The sequence below is a fragment of the Takifugu flavidus genome, chromosome 1, assembly GCF_003711565.1.
Source record: "Takifugu flavidus isolate HTHZ2018 chromosome 1, ASM371156v2, whole genome shotgun sequence".
Taxonomy (NCBI): Eukaryota; Metazoa; Chordata; class Actinopteri; order Tetraodontiformes; family Tetraodontidae; genus Takifugu; species Takifugu flavidus.
Window position 1 is genome coordinate 4983426 of NC_079520.1, and position 17447 is coordinate 5000872.

A 17447-nucleotide genomic window follows, 5' to 3' on the forward strand; every position below is an offset into this window, starting at 1 on the left:
CATTCATCAGGTTTAATCTAGTTAATTGGGTATCATGTATATCTACATGTGTATAATTACTGCACATCAAATCACAAATCATTATTACAATTGGATTCATTAGGCATATGGTAGCCATGGCAACATTGCAATCAGTGTATGCTAATGAAAACTGATAGAATTCATATCTAATATCTAATTTTTGATTATTTTTTTAACAGACAGTATAGCTGTGCTCAGCATTCCGTAACCGTGGTGATCAAAGCTCGGTAAAATCTTGCTATGTGACACTGGCAACATAATCTGATTCATCGGCCGACTGCGGCTCCCAGTTCTCCCAGTTTGGGCCCAGCATTACTTTTATAATCTCTGTCCTGGACTTTATTGAAAATAAAGCTCACCCAGGCTTTTTACATGGTTTAATCAAATGGCAGCGGAGCGATGTAATTACACTAAAAGTGTCTGAAGTAGTTGTAGAGTTAAAGAGAAGTGGCCTCTACCGTTACCTCAGCAACAGTAATGACTTGAGACACATTTAATCAAACCTGGAATTTCACTGCAGTTTTCACAGATTTGCATTGTGTTAATATGAACAAACGAGATAAATAATCTTTACGTGTAATCTTCGCTGGGAGATTATTTATCTCTTTAGCTGAACCCTGTGACTGCGATGGTCCGACTGTAAAAAAAAAACAGCACTGTTGTCAAAAGTGAGTAATCTTTTTAATTTAGTCAGCGTGTGTGTAATGGAGAGGAACGCAATGAAAAGGGCAGGATCGCTGGCGTGAATAAAAATGATTGTCTTATTAGAAAGAGAAGCCAGTGTAAATGCTATCACTACATTCCACAACCCCATACTGTGACACCATGAATCACATCTCCAGCATCCAAAGCTATTTCCATAAAGGAATATGCATCTAACGCATCAGTGTTCTCTGGGGAAACAAATAACAATTCCAGCCTGGAATCTTCAGGAAAACTGAAGAAGCTGAACCAAAACTTTATTTTGTCTTTTTCTGAAACATTCCCAGTTTAAGCGATAAGTTAAATAACATTTCTGATGATTGATAATTATTGTACAGTATGAATGTGACGATTATGTTTTAAATATCAAAATTAGCATTGAATTTCAGTGCTTAAATGTCACCCGTGTTATATTATTTACTGTGTTTATCCATTCTTTTGGGAATCAAATCACTCTGTTTTTCTTTCATGGTATATAAACGTATATATCATCACAGCCTCCTCTTTACGGACACTATTTTGTTGCATTACTGTGTTTCTACAGTAGCCCAGAAGAGACAAATTTGCATATGAGTGATGATTATTTCATATATCTACAACAATGGACATTTGGACTGAATTCAAACATGAGATTTAATTTAGGGTTAAGAGAATGTAATAAATTCTGTTCACGCCATTGGATGCCGCCACATGTGACACGCCTGATCTCTAACTTCCTAATTGATCATGCCCTCAAAAGAAAATATAAAAGTAAATAAAAGCGGCACAGATGTTGTGGCTTTAGTTGACGGACCACCTCTGGCCACTGTTAATGGCGTGGAGACCCCCCTGTTGATTCGTGAGGTTTTGGTGATGCCGGCGCCTATAGACGAGCGTTCCGATAATGCTGACATCACATCTTTGATGCTCCATTAAATCCTCTTTTGAAACTCTTCTTGACTCACATACCCACGCCCCCACACACATCATCCCCTCATTCATGTGGTCAGCTTTGGGAATAATATCAATTCTCCATGGGAAACGCCGGCTTGCCCACCAAGCCGGGGAGGATGGGGGGGGGGGGGGGGTCAATCCATTCCTTCACACGGGGCCGTGTTGTGTCTCCGTGTCTGAGTGCGTGGAGCTGTTCACTCAATGAGCCGCCATATGGCAGCTCTGTCCGACCACTCCACATTTCTTTTCCTGTGGTCCTGACTCTTGGGCCAGACTCCACTCATGCCGGGCCAAGAGACAATCAGACGACCCCCCCGTCATCTCCGGATAGTAGAGAGTGGAGGGGGGGAAGGGGGGCAGGAGTGTGGAAATGAAGAGCGTTCCACAAAGGGGAACTAGGAAAGTTCAAATTTAGAGGAATTGCTGATAAAAGAGACAGATTGAGGAAGACACACAGAAGAAAAAGAACTATTCAGATGGAAAGAAACGACAAAGAGGAAGGGGGGGGGGGCGACGTGGCGCAAATAGAGAAAAAGAGAAATGATGATGAGGGAAAGAAAGAGTGAAAGGGAGGAAATGGGGTGAGAGAAAGTGAAGAGGCCAGGTGCAGCGGCGGAGCAGATGGGAGGAAGGAAAGAGTGATGGCGGGGCGAGAAGCGAGAGAGTGGAGAAGTTAATGTCTCTACTGTTGTGTGATGGGGCGTGTCTGCTTCAACGCCAGCATGCTTTTCTTACATTCTCTTTTAGAGACCCTGTATTTTTCCCAGTCTTCTCTCTTTATTTCTTTTCAACCCTTTCTTTCCTCTTTTTGTCTCCATTTCTTGCTTTTTCTCTCTTTCAGACTCAGTTGAACTCACTGGCACGACTGTATGTCTGAACTGGTTTCCAAATCTGTTGCGTCTAAACCATTAAGTCACACCAGTGCCATTCAGAAGGGTGTTTTTAATCATTTCTCAATAATTTAATATACTTTACAGACAAAAATGTGAAAAACGGAATCCAATTTATACTTGTGCAGCCTACCAGTGAGGACTGGTGCTCCACCAGTACAGCAGGACCAACTTCATCAGGCGGGCCACCAACAGGACCTTTGAGGACAAGGTCCATGGTGCTCAGCCTGATATAATGTACGTGACACACTCTGCAGGAGGCATTTTTAATTTCAACATATTGAAAGTATCACTTCAACGTGGAGAAACATTAGCGTGCAAATCCTTTACACGTACATCAGTGACGTTGGCTCTGCACCAACCCCCCCATCCCCCCCACGGACTGTCAGGGCCTCAGGAAGTAAGTCCACCATTGATATGGTTGGTTGATATGTGGATGCAATATCTGGTTTGGAGATGAAAACAAGAGCTGATGCAGAGAAATGATAATCACAATTACATCAAAGATGCCCTTCAAAGTTACAATAAGATCCTACACACATGCACACAAACACACACTCACACACACACTGGTCCTGGAGGCAGACAAAGTGTGGAAATAGTTTAGCTTCTTCTCTGCCGCAGGGCCGCTGAAGCAGCACTGACATAAACATAATAATCCCTTTGAGCGGCGTGGAGGGACAGGATGCCCATATATGGCAGCGAGGAGAAAGGGGGGCGTGGCAGGCCCTACAGGCCACGTTGGGGAACTTGACATGGTGGAACGACTGAATTATATCCAACGGCCTGAGAACTGTCGAGCATCCAGACGTTTGAGTGGAGAGTCTCTCTCTCTCTCTCTCTCTCTCTCTCTCTCTGTCTCACACACACACAAATGTGCACACACACCGTTTCTCTTTTCCTTCTTCCCATTTCTCTCCACGCCTCTGTCCTTCGCCCTCTTTCTCTCTCAAAAAATACCTATTTTTCTGAAACTCATCTGTCATCCACGGTAACTTCTCCCTCTTTTATCTGTCCTTCATTAGTGACATCTCCCCCGTCCCTCCTGTCCTCTCTCAGTCCTGCCTCCGCCCCGGCGTCCCCACGCCTGTTAACTTTTCCGCATAATGTCCAACGTTTTTTTTATTTTAGGCAGAAACAATAAATCTTGGATGTTAGCTTCTCTCCTCTCTATTCTATTGATGTGTAATTGATATAAATCATATGAAGCAACGAGGCTGAGTGATCAAAAGCTTCTATTTCTTCCCTCTTTTCACCTCTTTATTTCACAGATATTCTGTCCTTCATTAATTATGACACCTACAGCTCACACGCCAGTGAAGTGGGCGGGGCTTATGATTTGTGTCTTTATGAATGAAGCCGATTTGACAGGGGCCGGTGATTTATTAAACACAGAAGAACACTGAAGCCTTTCTAATACTTTCCCTCATAAATCCACTCATTCAGTCCGTGCACTTCTGTCCAGGATGATTTACACTTTGAAGGTTAATGTGCTGCAGGTTAAAAGTATCCAGGAGCAAATTAATGAGGGTTGAAACACACCGAGATCATGGAAACCAACCGTGTCGTCAGGAGCAGGAGCTGGCTGAGCAGAAAATGAGTAAAGTACAGTTTGTTCTCTCTCTTTCAGAAATGTAGAAGGAGCCACAATTCCAGTTTTGTACATCTTGCAGGCTTAAGGTCAATCCTGCTGTCTTTCCTGGAGAACAGAGGATGGAGGAGAGAGGATGGAGGAGAGAGGTGTGCATGTAGATTTCTGCTGGTGTCACACTCTCCGGTTTCCACCATCAACCCTCCCTCAGTCCCCTGTCCTGAAAGATTTTAAATGTTTAAACAGCGACTGTGGTCGGTCATCAGTCAGACTGACAGATGATTACTGAAGCTGCATGCCTGCACACACACACACACACACACACACACACACACACACACGTGCGTACACAACCTCGGTCATTACTAAACATCTAATGGACACAACCAGCCAGTGGCCCTTAAGCACTGCGTCTGTCATGTACACACGTGCAAAGACAAATTGTCCTCTCACCCACTCAAGCTCATTAGCCTTCTCGTTGGCATCATCTGTCTTTCTCTCTGCTCACCTCTCCTTCTCCTACCTGCCTTTGCCATTGCTTCCACGAAAGAAAACACCTCCTTCACCCCTTCTTTCTGCACGATGCCCATCTTCTCCCCCTTTTTTCACGGCGTGTGACACGTTTACAGCTTTATTTAATGTCCGACTGTATCTCCATCTCCCTCCCTTTTGTCCTGGTGCCGCACGCATGGGGCCTTGTCCTCTGTAATAAATCTTATTTCACGTCCACTGAGGCTGATGCGGCCTGCAGCTCTATGCAGAGTGATAGATGATACAATATTGAGCTGCTGCAAAGCTGCAACTTAGATCTAGGGTTCTCATAAGAAAAGGGCCCGTGTAGCCTTTAGGGAAGGAAAGACAGAGAGGACGGAAGTGTGTGACAAGGGGGGGTAAAAAAGAAGTGAAGATATTGGAAAGCCAAAAAGAAAATGTCTGCTAATATTGAGCTGCAGGAAGGTGAACTGGAGGAAATAAGCTTGTTCCGTGCCTCAGTTTGAGGCAATCTTAGGTGCTCTGGTGCCTAACCAATGGTTTATTTTTATAAAACAATGTTTAGACGTGAGGCTAGTAACCGATGCTTCTCTAATATAAACATTCTTGATGCATGATTTAATTTATTTTCTGTAGTGGTGGCTATTGCCACTTAGCTGCCCGTCTCAATGTTCTACATTCTCAACGCATCCTCTGCCGACCAATCAGGAGGCTGCAGTGTTTGTAGCCCCGCCCACACCTGACCGCATTATTCTTCCTGATGCAAGTGTGGTTGTTTTGGCAAAAATTGAGACAGATGAAGCTCAGAGATGTTATTTTTTTGTCTTTGTGGGCAGATGTTGGCACGTTCATACTGTATTAATCTGATGTGACGTGGACTGTTTTTTTATCTGAGTTAGCAAGAGTTGGCTTCCCCTGTGAATATCAAAGCTTTCTTGTGGTTTTGTCGGCGCAGAGCTCCTTGTGTGAAGCAGGAGCAGGAGGAACCGCTGCAGTTAGTTTGCATTAAAGAGGGGGGAAATGGAGACAGGCTGACAACCCTTAGATGTCTGAACCGACTCCAAGTACTGCAAATCAGCTGTCAGCATCTTTGAGAGGTGTACAGTTGTAGTCTGCAGGATACACTTCCCTGGTCATGTGCAGGACCACACACCAGCTTCAATACAACCAACCAGGAGAGAATCTGTCAGACCAGGAGCAGAAAAAGGGGCAAAACCTCTCACATTTCTTTGTACATTGTCCTGATGCAAGACAACTTCCAGAAAGATAAGATGCTGAATCTATTTTCCACGTGAACACTGGAAAACACACAAAGACTGTAGAAAAATGGAATGAAATGATTTTGAGATCGTAAACGTGAGTGGCAACGATACAATAAAAAAACGACATTATCTGTCGTGATTGACACCATTTTTGTCAGATTATTGAGCGAATTTAAGCAACATTTAAGGGAACAGAATATTTGACTTCACATATCCTGGGTCTCTCCTGTCGTAATGGAGGGATTAGCTATAATGCCTTAGAAGGGAAAACTAAAGACTCATTTATGATGATGGCTCGTGATGAAACTGCACTCCAAACACCATAATGTCCTCCCAAATTACCATGAACACCTTTAGGAAATGTCTTGAAGTATATGACAATAATTCCATGCCTCTCCAGCACCCCCCCCCCCATCCCCCCATGTTAATTCATACTGCATATAAAGCCCCTCACTGTGGTTTTAAATAAAGGATTTTCTACTTCCAGGAGCGCTGCTTGATGCACATACATCGACTCATAAAAGGACTCATCTGTCATTCTCCATCAGGTGATGAATAATACACCAGTCTGTCACTGATCCAATAAGAGCACGCAGCCCCGAGCAGCTCCTGTGAAATACAGAAAACACACTGCAAAACACACACACAGGAAGCCACATAAATAACCACAAATAACACTCTGGCACACACAGGCACATGCGCTCACGCAGCCATGCTGATCTTTGATTTATGTCTTGGAGCTGTGTTCAAATGTGAAGCCATGGGAGCATTATTAGAAAATTAATGATAGATGACTTTTGCCCTCAGAAAAGACTGCAGCTCTCTCTCTCTCTCTCTCTCTCTCTCTCTCTCTCTCTCTCTCTCTCTCTCTCTGTTGCTTACTCAAGTTTTGAGCACTGTCGACTTTTTTGCCAAAAATCGGGAGCCGTTTTGCACCTTAGTAATGATCCCTTTCTTCCAGTTCATCACATCAGGCAGCTCTGTTCTGCTCCAGCACTTTTAGTAAACACACCTGGCAAACAAACATGGTCTCTTGGTGCAGAGACGAGGCCAAACTGGTGCTCTGGAGACTCTGGGAACTGAATGCACTGGCTCCTGATCGCCACGATGACCTGGTTTTATTATCTCTTTGATAAAAAAAATCCCTTTAAATATAAATATGTGTCAAAAGCAAAGGGTTGATGCTCAGAACTCGCCATCAAATCCATAGCATGTCTACACTCACCCAACACTATTTTGTTGCAATATGTTGACAGGACAGAAAATATTATCTTGCAGGAATAAATAAATATGCCATAGAATAGATATGCCAGAATAGAATAGAATAGAATAGAATAGAATAGAATAGAATAGAACAGAACAGAACAGAATAGAATAGAATATTCTCTTGCAGGAATAAATAGATCTCTCAGTAAAGGATTGTCGTATCATAAATTTTACTACAACCATTGACCTAATCTGCCCTTTCAGGACCTGCCGCTTCCATGAATCATGGTATAGATGGCGTATCTATGGTGATGTGTAGCATTTACTGTCCTCTAAACAGAAGCCTGATGCTAAGAAAGTAAATATAAACACTTACAGTAACATAAAGCCATGCAAAAGATTTGAATCTGCGTCCATCCACAGAGTGGTCACAGGTGTCTCAGGGAGTCTCCCACACTGACCTGCTCAAGGCCCACGAGGTCCACCTCAGAATGCCCTCCACTGGTGCTATCTGCACAAATGTTACCTTAAAAAGGATTCTTTTGGGGGAATGTTTGAGTTCAATAGAGTCTTTCTCCTTTTTTTCAGATTTGAAGGGAAAGAAAGTGATTTCAGGCAGCATCGAACAACTCAGAACACTCTGTGGGCAGATCGGGTTTGATCTGACTCATATTGACAGGGTTTGTGTGGGCCAGAGCCGTTAGAGTATAAGGTAAAGTTTACAGTGTGGGTGAGGGCAGGGGAGTACAAAACACACACACAAGCACACACGCACATGTGCCACCTACCTAGATGAAAGCATTGGCTCTGTTGCAGACCATTCTGACTCCCTTGGAGGTCCTGTTGAGGATTGTTGTTGCCATTTATAGGATAAGGCACAGCAGGAGACCGGCCTGTGTGTACGCTACACAATGTTCTTGTGCTGGTGTGCCCAATGCACTTTGCGGGTGTTCGTGTTTATGTTCTCAATCTGAGGATGATGTGTAGTGCATACTTAAGGACTGTTAGATCTTCACGGCCCAAAACACACACACACACATGCACAGTTCGCTGAGAGGGGAAAAACCACAGCCTTGGATGGTTTAAGTGTCCTAATGTCAACAGCCACCCCTGAAAGTGCTCAAGTGTTTGTGGTCGTGAGCTGAGGGCTACTGAACAGAGGGAGTGATATCACTTTATGAGAATGTGCTCTGCGGCAACCGTGACCGATGGAGGGTTTTAAAAAGACAGGGGAAAGATTTGAAAAACAGGCAGGTAGGACACAACTGTTCGGGCTGTTAGCATGCAGCGATGAACACAAAGACGAGGGAGAACACGGGAAGGAACCAAGGATGGACTCAGAGCTTCTTCTTTTTTTTTTTTTTTTAAAGTTTTTGCTGGCAAAAATTCAAACTGTTGCCAGCGTTTGGCAGGCAACCACACGAGAGAAACTCCAGAAATGAGGGGAAATAAAGCTTACACTGAAATTGGATTTGCAGCAATCTTATTTGTGCTGGTGTAGCGAGGGGGGGGGGGGGGGGGGGAAACAAAGGCTTTTGTCTGATGAAATGGAATTTCATACAGCAGCCATATGCAGTCAGTGAGTTCAAGACATCAGGAGAGCGGGAAGTTGCCAATTCACGAGCAGATGAGCGGCCCGCGCAGACAGGCGCCCACCCAGGTAGTGGGAGATAAAAAAGTCAAAACAAAGCTTGCAATTAATTTTACACAGGGAATAAAGGAAATGTTTTGCCCTTTTCCCCTCCACATTTGTCTCTACGGGCGTGTCAGTTTGCCATCAGAAGTCTCAGGATGAGTTATGATTGTCGCTGCAGACGAAACCAAAGCTCCATATCAAGACTAGTAATAAGTAACGCTATACTGGTTTTTATTTGACTCAAATTTATACTTTTACTACACTGACCTTCTTCGGAGGTGTAATTTTAATGGTCTGACATTTCTTTAACTTGGTATGTAACAGGAAGAAACCCAAAGGAGGACCTGAATCACATCGGAGGACCTTTTATAATGTACTAAGGCCAATACCAGGGCTCCCACTGCCTGATTAACTCTCATTCACCGGTGACCCAGTTGATTTATTCTTAAATTAAAACTTTTGCGTCTTGTTTTTTGAAGCACCCACCAACTTTCTTGGCATCGAAGGATCGACCCTGCAGCAACGATCCACCAATCCCTCAGCTCATGGCTGCAACATTGTGGGCTCGAAACCACATTTTAAATAATTTCCATTTTATTAAAAAGACACCTGTTCCAAACCTGGGAAAGAGTGCAAAGAAGTAGAGAAGGTGGGCAGAAATATTTGATGAATAAAATGATTATTTCAGTGAACATGAGGTCTAGGGGTAAGGTTTAAATATGGAAGGCTTAGAAGACAGTATTTACTATGTTTACACGTGGCTACAGGTGCCACAAACCAGCTGTGTTTCAGTGAACACAGCATTTGAACTTCTTTAGATATGTCTGTGTAGATTCTCAATCATCCAGGTCATTGTATCCAAGGTAGTTTTCTATGTCAAATGGACTGGGTTTCTTCTCTTGAAGACGTTTCGCCTTCTATCCAGAAGGCTTCTTCAGTTCTTAGATATGTGGATTTGAAAAGGCCAGTCTTTGAGTATTTGCTGCATTTGTTTTAGTTTTCCCTTATTAGCCATTGTTATTCATCATGCAAATTCAATATTGGTGGTTGACGTTATTAAGAAGAATGGTTTATAATAAAGTTTCTCGGTGGGTAATGCTGCCGCTCAGCCAGATGAAGCTGCACCCAGCAGCTATCTGTTGACACATCTCATATAAGTTCACAAACGCAGCCCTTAACAGCTCTGTGCAGCATATAAATATTACTGCCTTCGAGTCAGCTGTAACCACATTTCTAAGAAGAATGTGTGTTTATGGCAGAGCTGTGTGTGGCAGAAAGGACAGAGGCACAAGGGAGGCTCAAAGAAGAGGAATATACAGGAACTCCATCGTAAACACTGACAATATTAAAGTAGAACTTTGCTGCAGTAAATATTATTTAACTGGCCTGGCTGTTAACTTCAGTACTGAGAAAGAACTGATACGCCACAAATCAAGGCTCAATGCAAGTGAGGCCAATAAATTAATGCTACTTGAAATTACAAAATAAAAGTCAAAAAAGTATTTTTTTTATAATAGTAGCCCAAAAGCTTTTGAATTGGAGTTGACTCTGCTTATTGTGGTTAGCAAAGGAGTTTCATTTCCAAACTGGGAAAATTTAGACCTCAACATAATCTTATGAACTACCCCAAGTGTAGACTTGGGTATCATCCATCCATCCATCCATCCATCCATCCATCCATCCATCCATCCATCCATCCATCCATCCATCCATCCATCCATCCATGTACTGTAGTTTCGGGGGGCTGGCGCCTATCTCAGCTAAAAAGAGACAAACAAACCGTGACACCCTTTGGTCAACACCCCCAAATGCATGTCTCTGGACTGTTGGAGGAAGCCTGTGTGTGTGTGTGTGTGTGTTTGTTTGTTTCTCAGTAATTTGTGCTACTAAGCAGAGAGTAAAAATCTGTTACTAGGTTACGCTCTCAGCAAAGATGCACCAACCACCACAGACGTGGGTGAAGACAGATGAACTCTCCGATTCAGACTGTGTTAAACTGGATTTAGGGACAGAGTCCAGTGCTGCGATGGCTCGTCAGAAACACATCTTACTGAAATGAAGAAGTGCTTGTGTTCCTGTGCACGTGCAAATCTGTGTGGAAGTGTGTGCGTGAGAATCGGGTCAGCCTCCCGAGGAGAGGAGGTGGGATGAAGGAGTGATGAACAAATGAGGACGGAGATAAAAAAAGGAAGAAAATGCTGACACTGAGAAATGATGATTCTGAGAGCTAATTACACAAATTTAGCATAGTTACTTCCCTGTACAGGCGTTAATGAGTGTTTTAACGTGTGGCAGATGGTCACAGATGTGGGTGTTCTTTCTGATCCTGAAGAAGCCCCAAAATGTCATCTCTCTGTTTAATCGTCACAAGATAAACTCTTTGATCTGGGAACAAATATCCTGTTTGACATCTTCCAGCTATTTTGCACCACGCTGCATGATTGGGTTTGGTTTGTTAAGGTCAGTCTTAATTAGACGGCGCCAGCTTTCATGACTTCATTAAATGAAAAAGAGGCTTTGATCTTGTTTTAGCCCGTTAGAGGCAAAAAAAAAACCCCTAGAGAGAAAGAGAGAGAGAGAAGGCATTTCATTTAAATTGGTTCAATGATTAATTTTAAAGAAGCTGTTTTTTGTGTTTCTTTTTTAACTTTTCAGATAAGCAGTCATAAATGGATTATGATCGATGAGTTATCAAGGATATTACACTTAAAGTCAAAGCTCCTTTTAAATATGTTTATATCCTTCTAAACACAATACTAAATAAAGAAACAAACATTACAGCATATACATGTCAGTAATATGCTGCTTGAGTAGTTGAATAATTTGCTTCTTGTTATTAAAAATTCCCATTTCTGCCTTTTCGGAAGAACAGAATGTTGACGACTGTAACAAAACAAACACTGTTGGGACAAATGACTTGTTATTTAACCTTTATTAAATAATAATAACATTAAAAAAGAAAAAAAATCCTGTACAAAGTCTACAAACAACAATTTGAGTTATCTGACCAGTGCCGTAGGTGTGTGTATATCTCAATGTGTGTGTGTGTATCAAAAAAGAAGAGGTAATACTTCCCCGATTTTCTCTGTGTGTATGTAGTCAGTGCCTACTTTTCTGTGTGTGTGAGTGTGTGTGTGTGTGTTTGTGTGTGTGTGTCAGAGAGACATGGTGAGAGAGCTCCAAGGCACTTGGAAAACAGTCCAATGAAAACACATTTAGATGAATGGAAAGTTCTCCATCTCTCTCTCCATCGTTCCCTCTCTCTTTTCCTGGTGGTCTTCAACAGTTTTAAGAATCATTTCATTTCCTTGGTTGAGAGAAAATCAGAAAAGACAAGACGTGTTTACACCCCAGCCAACTTCATCTGCACCCTGATAGGTGATGCTTGATCAGAAGTTTCTGCCCAGTCTTTTGTTGCCCCCCCCCCCCCCCCCCAGTAGTTTGGGGGAAACGTTTCCACGTGTATCTTTGCTGTCATTTATAGGCAGGTCATTTCCGAGGATCACCCAGGTTTGATGGCAACTTTCGTATCCACTTAAATTGACTTTAAATCATAAAATAGCTGAAAATCATATTTAAGAAGCACTTTCTGGACACGGCAGATTTTAGAGATACCCTGTGGAGTTTTTTTTAATTTTTTTTTGGAAAACATCCAAATTGAAATTTGCAGCAACCAAGTGTGTCAAGCTTTCTGCCGCCTTCAGCTTTGATTTGCGACCAAAATGACTCCAGCAATTGCCACGGTGACGTTGCTACACTTGATCATAAATATATCACCACACGGTGGAGGCCGATCGTTTGCTTTACTTTTACTTTAATAGCAACCTGTCATCCATCTAGTTTTGGCTCTTTAAATATTTACAAAGTCTCTACTGACTTAAAGGGATTTCATGCCATGTTTGGGAAGCTTGCCGTCATCTAGCATTACAAATAAGACACGACGAGAATGGACTGAGTGGTCAGAAACTCCACAGGGCTCTTTTATTTTCACCGAAACATGTTTAACAGAAGTTAAACCCTCAAGTGAACTGAGCAAGGCGGCAAAAACAAGACCACTTGTTAGGAATTACTCTGCACGCTGACACCTTTTCGTCCTGTGTGCGTCTGTGTGTGTTTGTGTGTGTGTGTGGGAGTGTGTGTGCGCGCCCTCCTCTTCGTCCCTGGCAGCACTGGCCTTCCTCCATGGCTGTCCTCCGATACAGCGTATACTGTAGTTAGCTTAAGGCTCGATTGTGTGTCCAAGAAAGTCGACAGTGAGTTTGCGCTCTACTTTAGTCCCTCCTCTGCTTCCACCTCAGAGTATTCCTTCAATCAGGGGGCATCGCTAGGTTGGATGAGTGAAAAGGAAGGGTGATTTAGCACTCTCCAGCCACCTCCCTGTGCACATAATACAGCTCTTTGGCAATCCATAGGTTGCAGTTAAACAATCACTGATATTTTGTTCACACAGTGTCTGTCCATCATTTAGTTTGAAAAGCAAAAATATATATAGATATATACCAAAGACAAATGCTAAAATACTGAATCTAAAGCACGACTCCCTAACAGCATGTTAGATTTAGATAAACCTCTGATTTTGTCTTTGATTTTTGTCTTGTCTTCTACTCTTTGTCATTATAACGCCACTGAAAATATGAGTTAAGACTGCGGAGTCAAACACAACGTTAAAGAAAGTATAAAAATGGCATAAGCTACGAACTAAAGCTGGCTCCACTTCCTCTTTTCCCCGCCTCAAAACGGACACAGGTTGAAAACAAAGCAAAAAAAACAGTCACCGTTACTCTTCTATGCCACTGGTTTCACAAAGCGCAGACTGAGGCCATACAAAGGAGCGAGAGAGCGAGCGCCACACTGCAAAAAACAAAATAAAAAAATATCACAGAACTCAACTCTAAAACTCCCCTAAAACAAACCAAAAGCCAAAAAGAAAGGGTGTTTTCCCTGCTCCTCTCTTCCGTCTTTGTCTCTCTGGATCCGGACTCCTTTGAGCTGATGATCTACGGGGAGGGAGGCATTCATCTGATATGTGTTGACTTGAGTCAGAATAGCCCAGGTGAAGGGGCGCCACGGCAGCGGACGGTCCAGGCGCCGCGGCTGGTTAGGTCTCGCTGTCGGCCACATTCATATTCAAGCTAATGAGGACAAATGCCCTGCATAGTACCGTTCTGGGTACGTGTTAATGAAATTCCCTCCATCATTAAGAACCTCATTATCATGTTTTTATTCAACTGAACACCACGACCAGGCCGCCATTTGTGTCCCAAATGTCCAGACTGTCATGGATACTGTGGGCCGTCGTTTTTCTTTTTAGCGTCATTCCAGCGGTTGGCGGGTTATATTCTGCAATAGATTCATTTTCATTCCTTCATTCATTCGCAAGGCTGTTTTTTTTTCTTTTTTTAAAAATCAAGCAGGCTTTCTCCTACAGGCTGAGGAGATCTGGTACTGGAGCCTCATCACGGAGACTTCACCCTTTCGGATTTTAGAGAACACGTGGATACTGAAATGAAGAATAGTGCTGAATTTTCTTTGTCTGAACTGAGGACTGAAGGATGATGAGGCAACGAGAGGACGCATCCTGACCCTCAGAGTTCTCCTCATGCTTCAGAGCAGCACCTCTGCTGGTTTATCTTCACCTTATGCTTGATGCCGTCATACAGCTCAAAGTTGTAGTTCTCCAGCGTGGTGGACGAGCGCGACGAGAGCCCGCTGTAGGAGCAGGTGCAGTAGAGGAGCAGTCCGGCGCAGATGGCCCCCAGCAGGACGCCCAGGGAGCTCATCACGATGATGGTGAGGAGGATGGGGTCCAGCGTGTAGAGCCAGGCGTTGTCCTTGTCCTTCTCGGACACCAGGGTGACAGAGGGGGGGTCCATATCAGGGGTGGAGGGGGTGGAGAAGGAGGACTGCCAACCTGGAAAGACATGGCCTGTGAAATCAGGAAAGAGCGATCACGCCAATGGAAACAGTATAATCGCTTGGATACGTCTATAAATTTGATACAAAATGGTTTGTTAACTGCTAAAAGGTTGTTCCAGTTTTTGATCTTTGCTTTATAACATCAACGTGCTGAAAACTTGAGTGCATAAATGTCAATCATCAAGTGTAAACCCACAGTAATGGAATGAAAACATTTAGATTTCAAGAGTCTATTAAGACTTAACTACATGTGTGAACACACAAATCAGGATTCCATTCTGGGTATTTTTAGGAAAATTTCAGCCTCTGTGGGTGCTTTTATTTTTGGTACAGCACTACATCCCATCGGCCCATTTGTTTGAGAAACTTTGTAAGCTGAACACAGACAAATGCAGCAGAAAGTTTCATTTAAAGTGCATTATGCTTTCAAAAGTAGAGCCTGTCAGACTCTGGCTGAAAAGCCTCCAGAGGACTGTCCAGAAAATATTTTACCGCCTGTGGATTTAAACTTTAATGAACCTGAAATGAGGAAATAAATGTAACCGTATTAAAGGCAAAAAGCCCCAGAATAGGACGGAGGTGATGAAGATCGCTGTTAAAAAAAAGAAAGAAGAAAAGATACGGTTGTAAATCTGCTGCCTGTTGTGTCAGGTTTGCGCGATCACACATGTTGGAGGGAGCACGGCGGGCTTGAGATGGGGGAAAGGGGAGCAAACATGGAACGTTCTGTTAGGAACTCAGTGTCAAAAGATCTCTGATCTCTCGATCTTGTTGTCCCAACTGTGCAAATTTCGCTCCCATTCTCCACCCCGTCGTGGACGTGTGCTCTGCTAATCTGCCAGTTATCAAGCACACTCTGCTCGCCTGCTGTATTTACACATGACGCTCGCCCACAGCCGGGATTAATGGCAGCAGGATTAAAGTTAAAAAATGGCGACTGTGTTAACATATACAGCCCCATACAGAGAGACCCGGGATTATAGTGCATGTGTGAGAGGGCCATCAGTGAAGAGAAGACATGCCCGTGCACAGGCACATGCACATATAGAAGTAAACAGATTTTAACGGACTGATGTGTACTCCACGCGGAAGGGGAAGCATTCTGTCTTATTTTGCCGACCAACAAAATAACATGTTGCACACACATCCTAGTATTTCTATCTTTGTGGGGACTTTCACCAACACACTATATTCCCAGAACTACCCTACCCTTACCCAAATGTTAACCTAGACCCAATTCTTATCTCAACCTCAAAATCATGTCCTCCTCAAACAGTCCTCTGAAGATGTGGGGACCAACCAAAATGGCCCCTCTATGTAAAAATGTCCTCAATATGCTAGTAGAATGGGTACGTTGGCATCCAATATTTAACAAATACAAAGACAGACACACGTGCATTAGTTTGAAAATCTTCTTCAAAGTTCTTTGAGAAAGACTCCTAAATGTCGTGGTAACCTCAGGCAGAAAGCACGAGCAGAGTGGGAGAGAGCTCACCTCCATCAATGGACGGTTTGTGGTTGAATAGAGGATCTTTTCCAAAGTCCATAGGCCTGGGATCTGTTAAAGAAAAAGGCAAACAGCGTTAATGTGAAACCCTCCAGCTAACAATAAGCAGCAGATAGCATCACTCCTTCTCCAAGCTGCATTTGTAGATGAGTATCGGTGTCACAGCCAGCTGGAAGATTGGCGTTTAAAAAGGCCAAACAAGAGAAACGGTGTAAGCCGGTTTGTTCCGAGCTTCAGAACGTCAAGGGATCTTTATGGTTCGCAGACATTTTGCAGAAACAACCTAAAGCCAGCAAGATTTTATTACATGATAAGCAGCATTCACTGATAGAGGTGGCAAATCAGGAGAAGGACGAGAGTGAAGACTTCACCGTTTTACAAAAAAAAAAAATCAATTTTATTACCTTCACATTCAGCTGCATGTTTTCATTCCAAATTCAACAGGCTGAAATATCACAATACTGACAGGCTGAAAGTGCAAAGTTCTTAATTCACTTTTATTCGAGGAAAGTGATATGACACTTCTCTGAGGGAAAAAAAATATCCGGGCAGCTGATAATCATTTATTGCTGTGCCAAAAGAACTAAAAAGACATTATGGAACCCAACAGTAACAGACGCTCAGACGAGAAGAAGTGAAAAACTAATTTAGCTGATATGAAAATGAGATACCGAGCCTCATTTCCTCCATCACACAAGCTTATTTTTTTAAGAGACGATTTCGACTTGTGGGTAATACCTTCTGAAGGAACCTTTCCAATATTCACTCGCCTTTAAACAATCTTTGATATTTTAAAGTAAGATATCTCCACTGTGTGACGACAGAACTTGCTCATGAAAGCCCTTAATGACTTTCAGAAATGGGCTCAATATCACCGTAATTAAGACCTCTCCCTGACCCTAACATTTAACAAGTTTGCAGCATTTTCATTTATATTCATTTCTTAATTAAGACTTGTTTACTTGTGAGTTTTATTTGGTTAAAGGGCAAAAAAACTGAGAAAGTGCTTTTTTGTTTCAAAATTTGTGGAGAGAAAATCAAGCGAACGTGAAATCATCAAAGAAAATGGTGAATTCACCACAGCCCTGGATGTGGGATGCGGCTAATTTGAGCACCAGCGTGCAATATTTCACCGAGGTCTTTGTGAAATAAATCCCCCCTGTGAGAAAACAACTCATACATGTGTGAAAGCCTTCAGACGTGTCGCTGTGTGAATACAGAAGCTCACAGGGCCCCTGCGGGCTTTAAGTTCTTGTTTCTCACACTCAAATCTCCACAGACTGTGACAAAA

The 17447-nt window shown here is 42.9% G+C and overlaps 1 protein-coding gene across 4 annotated transcripts in view; it reads right to left on the minus strand.

Moving 5' to 3' along the window:
- Positions 1 to 11646: 11646 nt before the first annotated feature.
- Positions 11647 to 17447, minus strand: part of LOC130527289 (neuropilin-2-like) — a 65734-nt gene continuing 59933 nt past the window's right edge. For 2 of the 4 annotated variants that reach the window (XM_057035649.1, XM_057035629.1), the window contains 2 exons: positions 16145 to 16207; positions 11647 to 14644 (listed from right to left, as the gene is read on the minus strand). In XM_057035649.1, the coding sequence (XP_056891629.1) occupies positions 14331 to 14644; positions 16145 to 16207 (377 nt within the window). In that variant the 3' untranslated portion in view covers positions 11647 to 14330. Of the gene's footprint in view, positions 14660 to 16144; positions 16208 to 17447 lie in introns of all 4 variants that reach the window. The other 2 variants (XM_057035639.1, XM_057035620.1) reach the window with 1 other exon arrangement.